Genomic DNA, 15,378 nt, shown 5'->3' on the forward strand with positions numbered 1-15,378 from the left:
AGGCTGCCTGATCAAGAGGAGGAGGGGGATGAGGCCTTCTACAGGCAATTAGCAGCAAGTTTGAAAGTCACTGGCCTTGGTTCTTGTGGGGAACTTTTAAGCCCTCTGACATCTGCTGGAGAAGCTGTACAGCAATACTCAGTCAGTCCAGGAGGTTCCTGGAAAGCATTGACAATAACTTCCTGCCACAGATCGTGGAGGATCTCACAAGGAATGATGTGCTGACTGACCTCACAGTAACCAACAAGGAAGTCTTGTTGGGATGTGAAGGTTGGGGGCAGCCTTGGCTGTAGTGACCACAAGATTGTAGAGTTCAGTGTTGGATGAAGAGGTAGCAGGACAGCAGGCAAGATGATGACCATGGAGTTTAGGTGAAATCACTTTAGCCTCTTTAGGGATATTCTTGGAAGAATCCCATGGGAACCAGGCTCTGCAGGGAAGAGCGGGCCAGGAGAGTTGGTGGATGATCAAGGCTCACTTCCTCCAGGCTTGAAAATGAGGCATCCTTATGAGAAAGAAGTCAGGCCAAGGGCACAAGAAACAAACCACCATGGATAAATAAACAACTGCTGTCATTACTCAAGCAAAAGCAAAAAGTTACCAGGAAACAGAAGGCCAGGCCACTTGGAGTGAATATTGAGAGGTGGTCAGGAGAAGTAGAAATGAAACTTGAAAGGCCAAGTCCCATCTAAAATTACATCTGGCCACCTTCTGAAATTCAACAGGGACAAATGCAGGGTCCCACACTCAGGGAGAAAAAACAGCATGCATCAGGCTAGGGGCTGACCTGCTGGAAGGCAACTCAGCAGAGAAGGACCCAGAGAACTTGGTGGACAGCAAGCTGTCCCTGAGCCAGCTGTGTGCTGTGAGCCAGCCAGGGTGGCCAAGAAGGCCAGTGGTTTTCTGGGAGTGCATTAGAAAAAGCAGGTTACGGGAAGTGGTACTGTCCCTCTGCTCAGTCCTGGTGAGGCCACATTTGAAGGTCTGTGTCTGGTTCTGAGTTCCACAGTAGAAGAGAGACATGGAGCTCCTGGAGGGGTCCAGTGAAGAACTACTAAGTTGGTCGAGGGTCTGGAGAATCTCTCCTATGAGGAAAGGCTGCAGGAGCCAGGCTTGTTCAGCCTCAAGAAGAGGTGACTGACAGGGGACCTCCTTAATGTGTATAAATATCAAAAAAGTGGCCATCAAGAGGATGGATCGAGGCTCTTTTTGGTGGTGCAAAGCAACAGGACAAGAGGCAGTGGGCAGAAACTAATGCACAGGAAGTTCTACCTGAAATGAGGGATAAGGTCACTCACTGTACAGGTGACCGGGCACCCGCACAGGTTGCCCAGAGGGGTTGTGGAGTCTCCGCCACTGAAGATATTCAAGAACAATCTGGACACAATCCTGTGCAGTGTGCCCTGCTTGAACAGGGACATTGAACCAGATGATCCACTGTGGTCCCTTCCAACCTGACCAATTATGTGATTATTTTTCTCCAGAAAATCAAGTTTATTCCTATTCTCTCCCAAGTTTTTGAACTGACTCTTTCAAAGATTGCATTAAAACTCTTCTTATGGTAAAATTTATATCATGCATAAAGAGAAGAGAGTTCTTGAACATTTTTCCAATATACCTATATTTCAGTATTTAAAAACAAAATTTTTATGAATACAGAAATGTGGTGGGCCCTAACTCTTCCATTCTTTTTTTCGACAGTCTGTTTTCCTCTCATTTTATGATATCTTCTTGCTGAAAAAATCTTCTTTCTTCTTCAGTTTATGAGTTAAAAATTCTACTTGATCTTGCTTTATCTCTACTCTTGTTCTTCCTTCTATTTCCTGAACTGTTGCAGAGTCCTACTTGCTCTTTCTATGTTCCACCAAATACAGGTCCCTACTTCATATTGCTGAAATGACTTGGAGTGGCTCAGGGTAAAACCTTGCATGCTGCTTTCTCTTCCTTTCACAAATGTTAAAAGATAAGGAAAAAAATAGATCTTAGTTGTATTTATGTAGCGAGTGTATGTTTGCTGTTTGTGCCTCACTGAGAGTTTAATGGGATATTTATCACATGCCTGACTGAGGCCCCAGTGGACCTGGTGGCTGCTCCTGCTGTAGTTCAGTTCAGTGGGTGGGTTATATGGAGAAATGGCATTTCATGAGTGATACGGGACATCCTGGGATCAGAGCAGAGGCTACAGTACTGCAGGTCACAGGAGGGCTCTCCATGCTGCTGTGACCATGATTAGCTGGCTGCAAAGTTTGCTTACATGTATTTGGAAACTCTGGGAAGCATGGATTTGTGACTGTGTGTGTAAAAGGAGGAGCTGTATGCTTGCTTCGTGTAGTACTTAAGAAAGCAGTTCTGCCTTTCAGTGTGCTGCCCTTTGGGATTTTCCTTCCTCTAAGTTTTAGTCAACAGTAATTGTTAAGTGATTTCTTTTAGTAATGTTCTCTGCCTTTCTTTTAACACAAAGGTCTGTTTTCAATATGTTCAGATTGTTCTTTGGCTGTTGATCTTTGCATTTTTCCCCTCTATATATTATTAGTCTGTTTTTAGCTTCAATTTTTTCTATCTTTCTTTAAAATCTAGAGGAATGCTTTGAAGTACTTTCTTGCCATACCTTCTGTCAATTCTACTTAAGTTTTCAGTTGTGAGTTAGTTTTCCCATAGAAAAGAAATACCCTATCTACTGCTTAATGTTACCCTAAACCTCTTGAACTGCTTTCATTTAACCAAAAGACAACTAGCCTTGCCTTTAGCCTGAAACAAGGCACAGTGAGCTTCAAACCCAAAGCAAATAACTTTACAAGTTAGAAATGATTAAAAAATTGATGTCTTTAATTCTTCTGTAGTGCCACAGTGAATGGAGCTCACAAGAGCAGTAGTTTTGAATACCATTTTTGCTTGAGTGTTTGGCGGAAAGAAAACCCAAACAGATGATATTTCTTTTTCAGACCATAATGATAGTGAGTTAACAGCTGTGAGCACTCTTGGTGGTTAGCATGTGAGACCTTGGCTTGATTCTTGGCCAGTGAACATACTCAGGGGCTGGGTTTGCATGGCTTATGCTGGGTTTGCAGATATTTTAATATGCTGGTGAGACAAGCTACATGTTTGGTGGGATACTGGTGGTTAGAGTGGTTAAAAACAGGGAATCAGATGGCATAGGACCAACAAAAACTTGTGCTGGAGAAAAAAAAAGTAGTTTTTTATTCTAGAATATAAGTTTATCAAGCAGGTTTTGAGAAAGACTGGAACTGAAACCTACTGCCCTTGTTCATTGGGGTTAAACATTCCTCTTCCAAATGTACATCAGTGGCTTGCTGAAGTGGAGCCCTGGTATTAATGTGTTCATACTAGATTATAAATGATGTGAGTATGTCTAATCTGTGTTCTTTGATACAAACCAGACCCCAAGTTCCCTGATGGAACTGGTGGTTATCACCAGCACACAGCACTTTGCACACCCAAACTGCTGCACACACATGTCTAGCTAAACATTGTGATGCCTTTGCAGAGTAGGAAAAATCATCCCTTTGAATGATTTTTCCCTTTGGGGATTTTGAGGGGAACTTTGGATTGTATCAGTGTCTAAGGCTAGTGGCCATTTCATTGATCACACTGGTCTGTAAACTAAAGAAATTGTTCCCCAGCTCTCCTGTTTTATAGATGCTAGTTACTTTCTTCATTAAACTGTCTTCTTGCAGGCTCCCACTGTGTTTTGAAAACATGAAAATGCTCTTGTGGAGAACATTTTTAACTTCTTAATTTTGAATTATTTAGTCTCCTCTCCATTTTCGTTCCTCTAGATAATGTTTTTGCTGCTTTCTTGCATCTTGCTTACTCATGTGCTGATTCAGAGCAGTCAGATAGAAGAGACATGAAACTTTGTACTGGAGTAGAGTCTCTCTGTACTTCTTCTCCACAGCTGGTCTGTTAACACTTGTGGCAGAAGGTTGTTCCTGTGTCAGCCCAGACATGTCTCTCAAGAAACATAGAGGGCACACAGTATCTTTATCTCTGGACTGGTCTCTCTGCTTTTGGCAGGAGTTAGATTTCTCAGAGTGGTTAATGTTCCTTGAGAAATTGTTTGCCAGTTCCCCTAAAAAGTTGCTCCAAGGATTGAAATATTCCATTTGCTACTGTGCTTCTTTGCAATCAGGCTTTTCTACAGCTGGTGAGTGGGAAAGTAAGTCACTGTATTTGTCCAGATATGGTCGTCTGCTATCATACATACACAATGTTTGCATATTCTGCTTTTTTTTTTCTTTTTAATGCCCTATAAACTGTCATTTGCCATTTGCACTGGCCTTTCAATTAAGTATTGTATCATGTGTATCCTTCCTTCCTCTGACTCCTTTATCCTTGCTGTCTTTCCTTCTTTCATTATAGTTATTTTCAGCTGTGTTCCCACCTCTCTATCCAAGCCTTTCTGCTTCTCTCATAGTCATAGATTCTTTTTACAAACCCTGGGCATCTGTTCCTCACCCTTTGAATCCTTGTCCTCTGTTAGGGTTTTTTCTATATCTTGTCTCCTTCTGCTCTTCCTTTCTGTATCCTCAGATTTATTTGTTATAGAGGATAACCACCATGACTTCAAAATAATGCATAAAGAGCTGAGGTGTCAATTTATTTCATAAATTTTTTTGTTATGTGTAATAATAATAAAAGAATAATTTAAAAATCAGAAAATACCCAAGCAATTAAAATCTGTGAGTTAAGAAGGCAATATCTTAAATAAGATTACGTAAAAATCATCTTTGCTTTTAGGCAAAGGAAGGTCTTCTAACCTCATGTCACAGTAAACTTGCATGTTGTGTACGACAGAATTTAAGAAATTCCTTTATCTCCCATAGTTTGTCATTAGTGTTTCTTGCATTAGTAAATGATGTGGCATACAGAGGATCAAGAAAATGATAAGATGCCTTATTGGGTGCTTCCATGCTGGAAACTGGCTTTTATGATTTGCACTCATTGAGAGCTCCTCCTGTACATCTATTTTAGAGAAAGCAGAAATATTCCTTAAGAACTTAATGAGTATGAAAAAAACCCCAGAGAAAGTGACATCTTTATGACCTCTCTTGCAGAGAGCATTGGCTTCTTTGCACTTGCAGTATAAGGGTCTAGCTAAGCTCCTTGGCTTCTCTATGTCCTCTGTGGGTTTTGCTCCAGAAAAATCCTTCATTCAGAGATGCCAAATGACTTGCTCTGGGGTTTGTGTTCCCTGGACTTAGTGAAGTGCAAACTGCATCACTGAAGAGGGTAAGTACTTAGCCCCTTCTGAACTGTATATCTCTGTTTGATAGGGCATGATGTGGGGACTAACACACCTACTCTTGTAAGAATTTTGTGGAAAGCCTGGAAGGAGTACTCTTTGACTATCCACCGAAATTAAGATGTTGGTGTACTTCAAGCCACATAGTGAAACCCATGCTGCCTCTGTGGTTTCTTGCATGAGAGCAGCAGGTAAACAGCTGGACATAGTTTTCCTCAAATTATGTTTTACCATTAGTAAAGTTCCTATATAAATTGAAGAAAACTAAAGCATTCTTTTAGAAAGGAGACTTTTTGTCTGTATGCATGCTCACACATGCATGAACACAGAATAATTATTTTTTTAGATCAAGCTGTGAAAGGAACCACTAAACGCAGTGAGCTGCAGTTGGGCTGTATCATAATCTTTATGGACCGCCAGTATGGAGTTTCTTTTTACTGTTATGACTGATCTTCAGGACTTGGCAGTTCGCTCTGCCTGATATTATCATACATTTACATTTAGTATTCTGAAAATACGGACCAAACATTAGTTTAAATTGAAATTGAGAAGTGATTGTACCTCCAAAGGAGTGCAGTTTGTATTGCATGAATGTATTTATATCAGCTGCACAATTTTAGTGATATGGTTATGATAGTGATATGATAAATTATCAAGGCTGGAGATTGCAAGAAATATCTGGGAATGCTTTTGCACTCAGTGGGATCCTCAGTGAGAAGGGGAATGTAGAAGTGGAGGACTCCTGTGGGGGAATCTTGGGGTAGAGCAGAGTTAAAGCTCAGCTCTGACAGCTGTTCTTTTCACAGTTAGTGTGATATATTGGTATACTGATTAGTGCTTTAGTTTTAAAACTAAAACAAAGGGTACTCAAAACGCATGCTATTGTTTCTTTTTTTCCTCTTTTGTGTTGGTTTCAATGCAGTAACTGTGTTTTATTAGAATTTTTTTTTTCATTCTTGTTCATCTCATTTAATATTTCAAGGTGCTTTGTCTGATGCTGAGTATGGTGTCCCTGAGGGTCCAGTCATAGTCCTGCTCAGCTTAAGAGTTTCCAAAGTATCTCTGGAAAACTGCCAACTGAACTGGAAAGGCCTGGTTCAAGATGGGTGGCAGGTTAATGGAGAGAGCTCTCTCTTGGCAAATTATTTCTCCTGATGTAACAGAAAAATGGAAGGATTATTCACACCAGCCCTGTGAGATTCCTCTGCCTTGGGCTTGAAGGAAGAGATTTCTGTGAGGTCTGGCAGTGCAAGGGCCACACAGTAAAAGGGGGCCACAGCTTTGCATGCCTTTGAACAGAGGCTTCTGTTCATCAGCATGTTAAAGGGTTTGGGGCTGTGCCAGTGGCATACCAGACTTTGGGAACACCGGTATCCACAGCTGAGCAGGTGGAGCTGCTGCAGCTTTTGTCACTGCTTCCGTTGAATAGGGGCAGCTGGAAAAGGACCAAAGGAAATCATCAGATCCAAAGCCTCCATGTTAGGGGGTCCTTTACATAGAGATGCCAGATTATGGGATGAAATAGGATTTTAGTCCCATGCTGAACATGCAGTATATAACAAGATTATGTGCCATGGGAATAAATATTTCTTAGACTTGAGGTTGTTTCCTGTAATTCTTCTCTGTGGGTCAGAGCCTCAGATTTATATTTGGGCACTTTTGTATTTATTTTGTCTTTATTTTTATTACATAAGTTACACATGTATTTTAAAATTTAATTATTTTTTAAACACATGTATTTTAAAAAGACATATTCACTTGTTTATTTAAATACATTAATATTTATGCACATTTTATAGCTGTGTCTAATGTTACTGGAAAAGTTTTATTTTGTACTTTGTTTTCTTTATTAGTTTGCTGAAAGCAGTCAGAAAAAAGAGGCTTTAGAAAAAAGCATCGAGAAGTCGAAAATTGGACGTGAAGATACTGTAAGTTGCTTGGGGGGAGGATGTAATCCTACAAGGAAATAGTGCTACAAGTATGTAGTGCTACAAGTATGTACTTCTTGTAAATACTAATGTAGTACTTCCAGGTGTTTTCAGATATAAAAATATCTTAAAACTTGAACTACCCAGAGGCCTGTACCAGAGTTGCCAAAAGGTGCTGAACTGCCAGATCTGGTAACTACAAACTTAGATGTTGGTTTGGGTTTTTTCAACTTCTTTGTAATATAGTTTCCTAAATTACTGTTCTGAGCAGTAATATAAGCCCAGTGCTCTTTGCTGCTGAAGCTGTTAACACTGCAAAAAATATATCTAGGCTTCCTGTTTGTCATAACCAACATATTAGTTAGAAATACTTCGTGTGGTATTTTAAGTTGCTGACTTGCTCTGAGATGCTCAGTCTAAAGTGATTTAAACCTCCAATAAACACGCACAGCCAGAAGCTTTCAGGAGGAATTGAATTTTGTAGGAAAGTGCCAAATCTTCAAATCCAAACTGTTTTGTAGAAATACTCTAGGTTTTCCCCATGTATGTTTCATTTATCTAGTAAGGAATAGAGTGAACCTTGCCATCAAACTCTGTTAATGTTGCAGTTCCACAAATTCAATTAAAATCTGCTTTTTGGCAGTGTCTTTAATGGGGATTCTTTATTAATTCATTCACAATGGACTGTAATCAGGAATCACAGGCAGGTTTCTCACATAATTGTGCTTGTCATGTTTCCAAACAAACTGTTTCAGCCTTGGACTTCTCCAGCATGTGGCCTGCCCTACAGACAGCCATTGGTCTGGAAATCCTGTTCTGGCTGATGTTTCCAACATTTTCATTCCTGATTATACATCAAGAAGAAGTCCTAAAAATCTAGATTGCAATGTAGGTCTCCAAGCATCTCACCTCCATACCTCAGCATCTGGAAACTTTTGATTTCCGTTCTGCATTTTCAGAACATGCTGAATCCAAACTGTTGGCAAAAGCACTGGGAATATGGAAGTTTGTGGGGGGAAAACCCAACAACTGTAAACAAAATCCCAAATCCACAAACACCTCAGACTGCTGGGTTACCATGGAGATTGCCATTGGTAAAATCTCGATGGCTTACAAACTCATGCAATCTGGCTCTTCTAGGCTACCCTAGCTTGAGTTATTTGAATATCAGCCAGTTCCAGTGTTTGTCTGTAGCTACAGACTGAATTAGAAGTATGTGCTGAGCTGGCTGTCGGAGAGCTCATGTTGAGTCAGTGTCTGCAGATTCTTATTGATCAATAGAATCTTTGAGGTCAATATTGGCTACAATCCTGGCAAAGACTACCATGTCATAAATGCATGAATTTATTTTTGAGACCGTTGTTCTTAAAAGGTGTGCAAAAGAAAAAAAGACAAATTCAGAGGGTGTTGATACACTGCATCTCAATTTGTGGAAGGGTGGATGGTAGGTTTTTCTGTAATGCTGTCTTTAATTATGAGACTAGCACTCTTAAATACTGCTTAACCTTTAAGCCAAATAATTAAGAGATCTCTTTGGAGTTTGTTAAACCATTGTTAAACCATGGTTTAAAGGTTGTAGAAAATTGTTCTTTTATTGATACATTTTGGCCTTTTTTCCTTCCAGCTGGTATTCAGTATCATTTAATATCTCTGCGAATTCTATGTAATAAAATAAAATGCTCAAGTAGTTCGTAGACAGAAAGCAGTAGTGAAAGCAGCTTTTAAATTTTAAGTGTGTATTTTTATTTTTAAAAAAACTTTGGGTGATAATTACTGTTTTTAATATTTGGGGGTTTTTTGTATCTCCCAACATCCTTTGAATCCTCAGGCGGATCGTGCAGCTCTGCTGAAGGAACTTGCCGCCCTTCGGCAGAAAAAAGAGCAGCTAAAGACAGAAATAGACAAATACAGAGAATGTGATCCAGACGTGGTTGAAGAGATGCGTAAGTTGTGCATTGTTTCAAGTGATCCTTTGCCTGAAAAGTTCTGCACTTCTTTAGCCTAAAATCTGGTATTCAGAAGTTAGTCAAAGAATAACTGCTTTTCTTTTTAAAGCTGAGCAATACAAAACAGGTACACTGACCATTTCTTTTTCATGTTCTGTTCTGTTAAACATGAGGAAGTTTATTGATACTTACTCTGCCACCACCTGAGCAGTTGAGAAACAATCCTATAATTAAAATACTCTGATGCTTTAGAATTAACATCAGGATCATCCTTTCCAGAACCATGTTAATTCTATAAGTTGTGCTGTACCCTAGAATGTGTGTGGGAGGAGGAATGTCTAGCTCCCATTTGCCTTCAGTTCCATGCTGTTAAGATTGGTATCTTTCTACTTTGTCTTGCCTGTTTGAAACATAAGCATTTCATTAGAGATGCTTAATTGTCACTTAGATGAAAGTAGGTTATCACAATCTTGACTGACTGTACTGTCTCTGACATGCTGGGTTTTGGTTGGAGTTTCTAACTCTAATGGAATACAGAGAATCATGAGTGACTTTAATACAGAATTTGGCACTGAAATGCACTTAATATTTTGATCCTTAGCATGAAAAATGAAAAGCATGCATGAAATTTTACTGAATTTTCTCTACTGCGGCTTTCATGTTTTATTTATTAGGCTCTTACATTGCTACCCAAGCACCATTGCATATTCAGGTTGCTGTAATGCCAAAATGCTTTTACAAAGTGACGAGAAACAGGCACAAAACTTTTTCTGAAAAGAGATCTGGCTAAATCTTTCTCCTTTCTTATTTTACTAACAAAGTCCACAGCTTTAGAGCTGTTTTGAGAGAAAGCCAGGAACATAAACAGAGTTGGCAGCACTCTCCAAATTTGGACAGATACTATTTATTTTGAGGAGCTGTGACATTTTTTGTCAGCTGTGTTATCTTTCCCCAAGGATGTAATGGTATGCCAGGGAATAAGCAAACTTGAGACCTGAGGTTAGTTACTGTGCTGTAAATCCCTTGCTGCCTGCTCTCCTGAGGAGAAGAGACATTCCAGCTGATTCCAACTGTAAAAATGAATGAGGTTAGGCAGATACCAACAGCAGAGGGATGTGTAACATCAGGTATTTTAACTGCTGAGGTACCCTTACAGTCAGCATCTCACAGAATGGTTTGAGAGCCTCTTTTGAAACAGTCACAGTGAGCACGTTTCTAAATATGGCACAAGGGAGCAAATCACAGCTGCAATGCTAGGGCAAACTGCATTAGCTGGTAACATGCAGACTGGTATCTTGGAAAGAAATCAAAAAAGGGAAGGAAATGTAATACTTAGTGCTTCAGTCATGCCCTTGTCTTTTGTCTGTATGTTGTGCATTTGGGTTTTTTTGTCCAAATGTGTGGAAGCTCCATGTGAATTTCTGTGATGGAGGGATGAGCATTTAAGGCACTTGTGAGGTTTAGCACTGTTGAGCTACCTGTAGGCTTCCCAGGGGAATATGCAGTAGTGTTTCAAAATTAATTTGTCCTTGAACTTAAAATTAAGTTTCTGCTTCATTATATGTTTTGTCAGGCATTGCTACACTGGCAGCATGCATTGTTGCTGGCAATGTATGAATGAGTAAATGGTGGTGTCAGTTTTGGGAAGTTAATGCCCTTGTCAGAGCTGAATGGAAGTTGACAGGCTTTATAGAAGAGATGGAAAGAAAAAAAAAAAGGTTGAGGGGGATTTCTTTTGCTTCCAGAGTGCAGAAAAGTGCAAAGGCAAAAGTAAGAAGGCAATAAAGAATCTCAGGCAATGAAATGCATTCAGCTGGACATAAAAGTTATTGCTGCTGTTTCACAGAAAAAAGCCATATTATAAAAGTTACTCATTCACAGATTTTCAAACTACACGTGGGTGATACGATTTTCTACGTCTGTACAATTTAGATAACATAACCCTTGGCATTATTTTCAGTTAAATCACCTGAGCAGATTTCTAACTACCTTATTTTAGAGTCAGAGATGGCTGTTGTGTTATGTAATCACACTCTTTTTAACAGTTGAATAAATATATTCAGTAAAATATATTCAATAAAATATATTTTGTAACAGGCAGTTGTCACTTTCTACCTTTGGGTTTTCTCTCTTCCTCCTTAATGACTTCAACCTGTAAGGAAATCTTCCTGATGCCCAGTGTAAAATTTCATCCTCTTAATTTCTTATCCTGTATGACAGAGAGCTGCCTTGATTCTTCTTGTGGTATTTTAGGGCTATATCAAGTTGTCATCTGTTTTCAGTGGCCTTCAAATTTGGTGAATGCTTTGCTGTGTCTTTTAAGTTGCCCCCTCCCTCAGCTGAGTTTTGCAGAAAGAAACCAGTTGCACAGCAGCAAGGCTCATTAAAACATGCATGCACACACGCACACATACATACATAATTTTCAGGGTCAAAACAAAAGTTTGAATGATTCATAGCAAATATCTGAAGACTCAGCTAAAAACTGAACATCTGTCTTTACTTCCTGAGTCTCATGGTGGGAAAGTCAAACTTGACCATGTAACTAAATATATTATAATGCATATTCACAAGGGTGCAAATGGGAAAACTAATAACTCTGGTTTTTGCTGACTTCACTGTTTAGCTAGTTCACTGTTTTAGTGTCAACTAACAAATGTTTTGCTCTAAGTTTTGGCTTAGTTTCCTCGGCTTTTGTATTAGAGGTACATTGCAGTATAAATTTTAATGCCTTCTCAAATTTACAGCATTTGAACACAGATTTGTGTGTAACTACAGTAAATAGCAGAAGCAACAAGATTTAGGGACTGACCACTAGAGGAAGCTACGTAATAGTCTGGTCTTGTGGATATATTCTGATAATTCCATTTTACAGGAACAGTATTGTAAAAATATATCTAGAACAGCAGAATCTGTGGATTTTTTTCTAATGACCTCTGCAGTTCAGAAGTTTGTCTTTGCCACTTGATAACGTTAAGACACCTTCTGTGAGTTAGCATTGATTAATAAATTATTTCTCAAAGGCAGTAAAACTGACGAGAATAATTTGAAGTAAAAAAAGCCAAACAAATAGTGGGATTTTATACTTTTCTAGTCAACTTGTGACCCTGCTTCAGATGGAGATTGTTTCTCACCTTTGAGACAGGTCTATGTAGGTGGGATATATTCTCATGGGAGAGCAGCCATTGTAGAGAGATTTATCTCCTTTTGTGACATGGTATGCGTGTATGCAGAGTTGGAGAGATGATGCTGCTAGATTCTCTAAAGGTTATGGTAGACAGCAAAGCCATGGAGAGTGCAAGCTTACAATAGTTCATAGTTGATGCAGATTTTCATGAAGTCAACAGAAAAAGCTCCACCTAATATCAAGATTACCCTTCTGCATATGTTTAATTCTTTCTGCCTGCCAGAGAGAGGTGTTTCGGAGCTAATAAAATTTTTCTCATAATTAATTTTATAGAAAAGTTTGTCTGGCAACATAAGTGTATAAATGGTCGGGACTTTCCTCTGAGTTGCTGGTCAGCTTGTAATTGGAAACAGCTAAACACTTTCAGTGTTCACTGTAAAATAAACATTTCTAGGATTTCAAACTTCTTGTTCTTTCACTGTAATAAGAGGAATTAAAATTATTAAAACATTGTTAGGCCTTTGCTTTTTTTTACACAATAGCCATGCTTTGTTACTGTGTGTCTTTGGATAGGGCAGCTCTCTCAGGAATAGTTACATACTGCCTGCAGTGACTTCTGTGTGGTATGATTGCTAATATTTATGGGGCCTGGGATCTTGCCTGTCAGCATTCCTTTTTGATTTAGCATGTTTTTAGAATGTCTGGTTACTGATAACTTTTATGTCTTAGGCTTTTACCTTTAAAACAGTGATCTGAACATGTCTAGGCAAACTTGTTTTCTCAAAAATTAGCAAACTACCAGATACAACACATGTAGCAATTTTGGTGTCAGCCTTTTTACTTTAGCTCTCTCTGTTTATTTTTATCCTGTAACAAGAGAGACAAGGGGTTCAAATGGACACAATTTTAAACTACAGATATCCACATAGTTATTCTTTTGACTCTCTGAATGTGTGGTCTCAGAGGCATCACTGCCAGTCCAGTTCAAGTTATTTTCTAAAATTATTACTTACATAATTCTGTGAAAATAAATTTTGATAAAACATCCAGACTTTACTGAATACCATGAAAATGTCATGTTATATGTTATATGTATTTGAAAATGTCTTTTTTTCCTTTTAGGTCCTTCAGAAATTTCTAATTCTGATGTTTCTAAACAAAGAAAATATTAGCTTGACAAACAGAGGAATTGTCAGGGTATATAGACAGTATGAGAAAATAGTTCTGTATTGTTCAGTTTTTTCATTCATCTTGATATCTGAAAGGTTAATGCTGAAAAGTTAATGTTTATTTAGATTTTTTGAGTGCATAGTTTGGGGGTTAGTTTTTTTGTTGATACACCCAGCTATTCTCTAATGTTCAAATCAATTTGAAAATATGTTGCATATGCAGATGTACTTCGTGTTACAAAAACTTCAGTACTAAGAGTTAGATTCTTTGGGACATTCTTACTAATGCTAGGAATAGTTCCTGTTCTCAGAAGAGAAACAGTAGTGAAGAAATTAAATGAAGATTGGACTATCCTGGCTAATGGAGAGACTTTAAAATGAGTTGCATCAGTTTTACTCAAAATGTGTCAGAATGCCAGTAATTTACAAATGATTTAATGGATTGTTGTTCAGAAATTGGATCAGAAAGGTGGTTTAAACTAAAAAGCCTTGTCAGCATTATCAGCTAATAAACAATTTTTAAAAATTGAATGTTTCCACTTGGAAAAGTGGAAATCTACAAATAATTTTGAGCCTGGTCTAGGTGCCACCAAGATCAATTGTGTACAGATGAAGCCTTTAGAGAAAATGGTTTTTTAATCACTTTTAGATGCAGTATGTTCAGTTTGCAATTAGGAGGATATTTCCTAGCTACTGACCATGAAATATGCACCTGGCATCTGAGAGACAAGCTGTGCTTTTTACAGTTTGTGCAGCAATGCCATTAACAGAGGTCTGCAGTTGGAAATTAGTCACTCTGCTGAAGTTAGACTTGTGTCTTCACTCACATTTAAGTTAGTCTTAGTGGGTTAAACTAAGCTTTCTTTGGACACTTGCTTAAAAGTACATAGAAAAATAATGGTTATAAAAGCAAGAACTCCTTTTTTAATGAGTCTCATCTTACAGAGTATTATATATTTAATATAGTCATGTCCAGAGAATCTGGGTGAGAATATGACAGGAAGTAGAAAATGGATGTCATATATGTAGCTTGCAGGCTATCTGCTACTAGTCAAAACAAAACTACACAGCTCACACACCCACGCCTTTTTTCCTCCTTCATCATGGAGTACCAGAGTATATATAGATGTGCACCAGTAATGAAAGGACATGTTTACTCTACTGTTCTCAACAAACTAAGAATTTTGTTTCGTTTCCCCTGCTCCCTATTACTGTTCTTGGAATGGCTTGTCATTCATTTGGAAGGTTGACAAATTAAATTACTTGTTCAAAAACTACATTAAAATATAAATCAAACTTATGAAAATGAAACATAACTTAGTTTCTAGAAAGAATGAGGAATAATAAATGTACTTGAATGTGAACATAGTTTCATACAGTAATGCTAAAATTTTAGCTGTTAAGTAAAGTTGAGAAAAGGAACAGGGTACTTAATGAATGGAGGTACAAATGTGTACTTTGATTACTGATCCAAGCTCCTTTGGTAATCATAAGAAACTGGATGGAATTGCCAATTTGAGCAGAGTATCTGCTCCTTTATCTTCAGCCCTTCTATTTTTTTTATCTTGAAAATCAAAGGAGGCTTGCTTGCATTTCAGATATTGAAAAGGTTGATCCTTTGACTAAGGAAACACTTACTAAGCAGAATCTGGCTGTGATTACTAGAGGCTGTAATGTAATGGCTTAAGGACCTTCCCTGACAAAAGCAAGTTAAAGAGTTCTCACCTTGGCCCTTCCTTCATTTCAGTGCTGAAGTTCACCAGCTGATAAGTTATCAGCTCAAGTTAGGAACTAATGGTGTAGATGCCCGTATCTTGTGATGGACTCTCCTGAGGTCTTTGAAATCTCTCTTTCCATCGAGAAAATCTGAAGAAGTCTTTTATTGCCTTCTTCACAAGACTTTCATCCATATGGTCATTTGTCCTGTACCTCACAGAATTGTCTG

At 38.4% G+C, this 15,378-nt stretch overlaps 1 protein-coding gene across 1 annotated transcript in view; it reads left to right on the forward strand.

Moving 5' to 3' along the window:
- Positions 1-15,378, forward strand: part of MND1 (meiotic nuclear divisions 1) — a 41,303-nt gene that overhangs the window by 14,934 nt on the left and 10,991 nt on the right. Inside the window, exons 5-6 of the mRNA XM_066549028.1 lie at positions 7,117-7,191; positions 9,020-9,134. Coding sequence (XP_066405125.1) covers positions 7,117-7,191; positions 9,020-9,134 — 190 coding nt within the window. The remainder of the gene's footprint in view (positions 1-7,116; positions 7,192-9,019; positions 9,135-15,378) is intronic.

The sequence above is a fragment of the Molothrus aeneus genome, chromosome 4 (genome assembly GCF_037042795.1).
Source record: "Molothrus aeneus isolate 106 chromosome 4, BPBGC_Maene_1.0, whole genome shotgun sequence".
NCBI classification, from domain to species: domain Eukaryota; kingdom Metazoa; phylum Chordata; class Aves; order Passeriformes; family Icteridae; genus Molothrus; species Molothrus aeneus.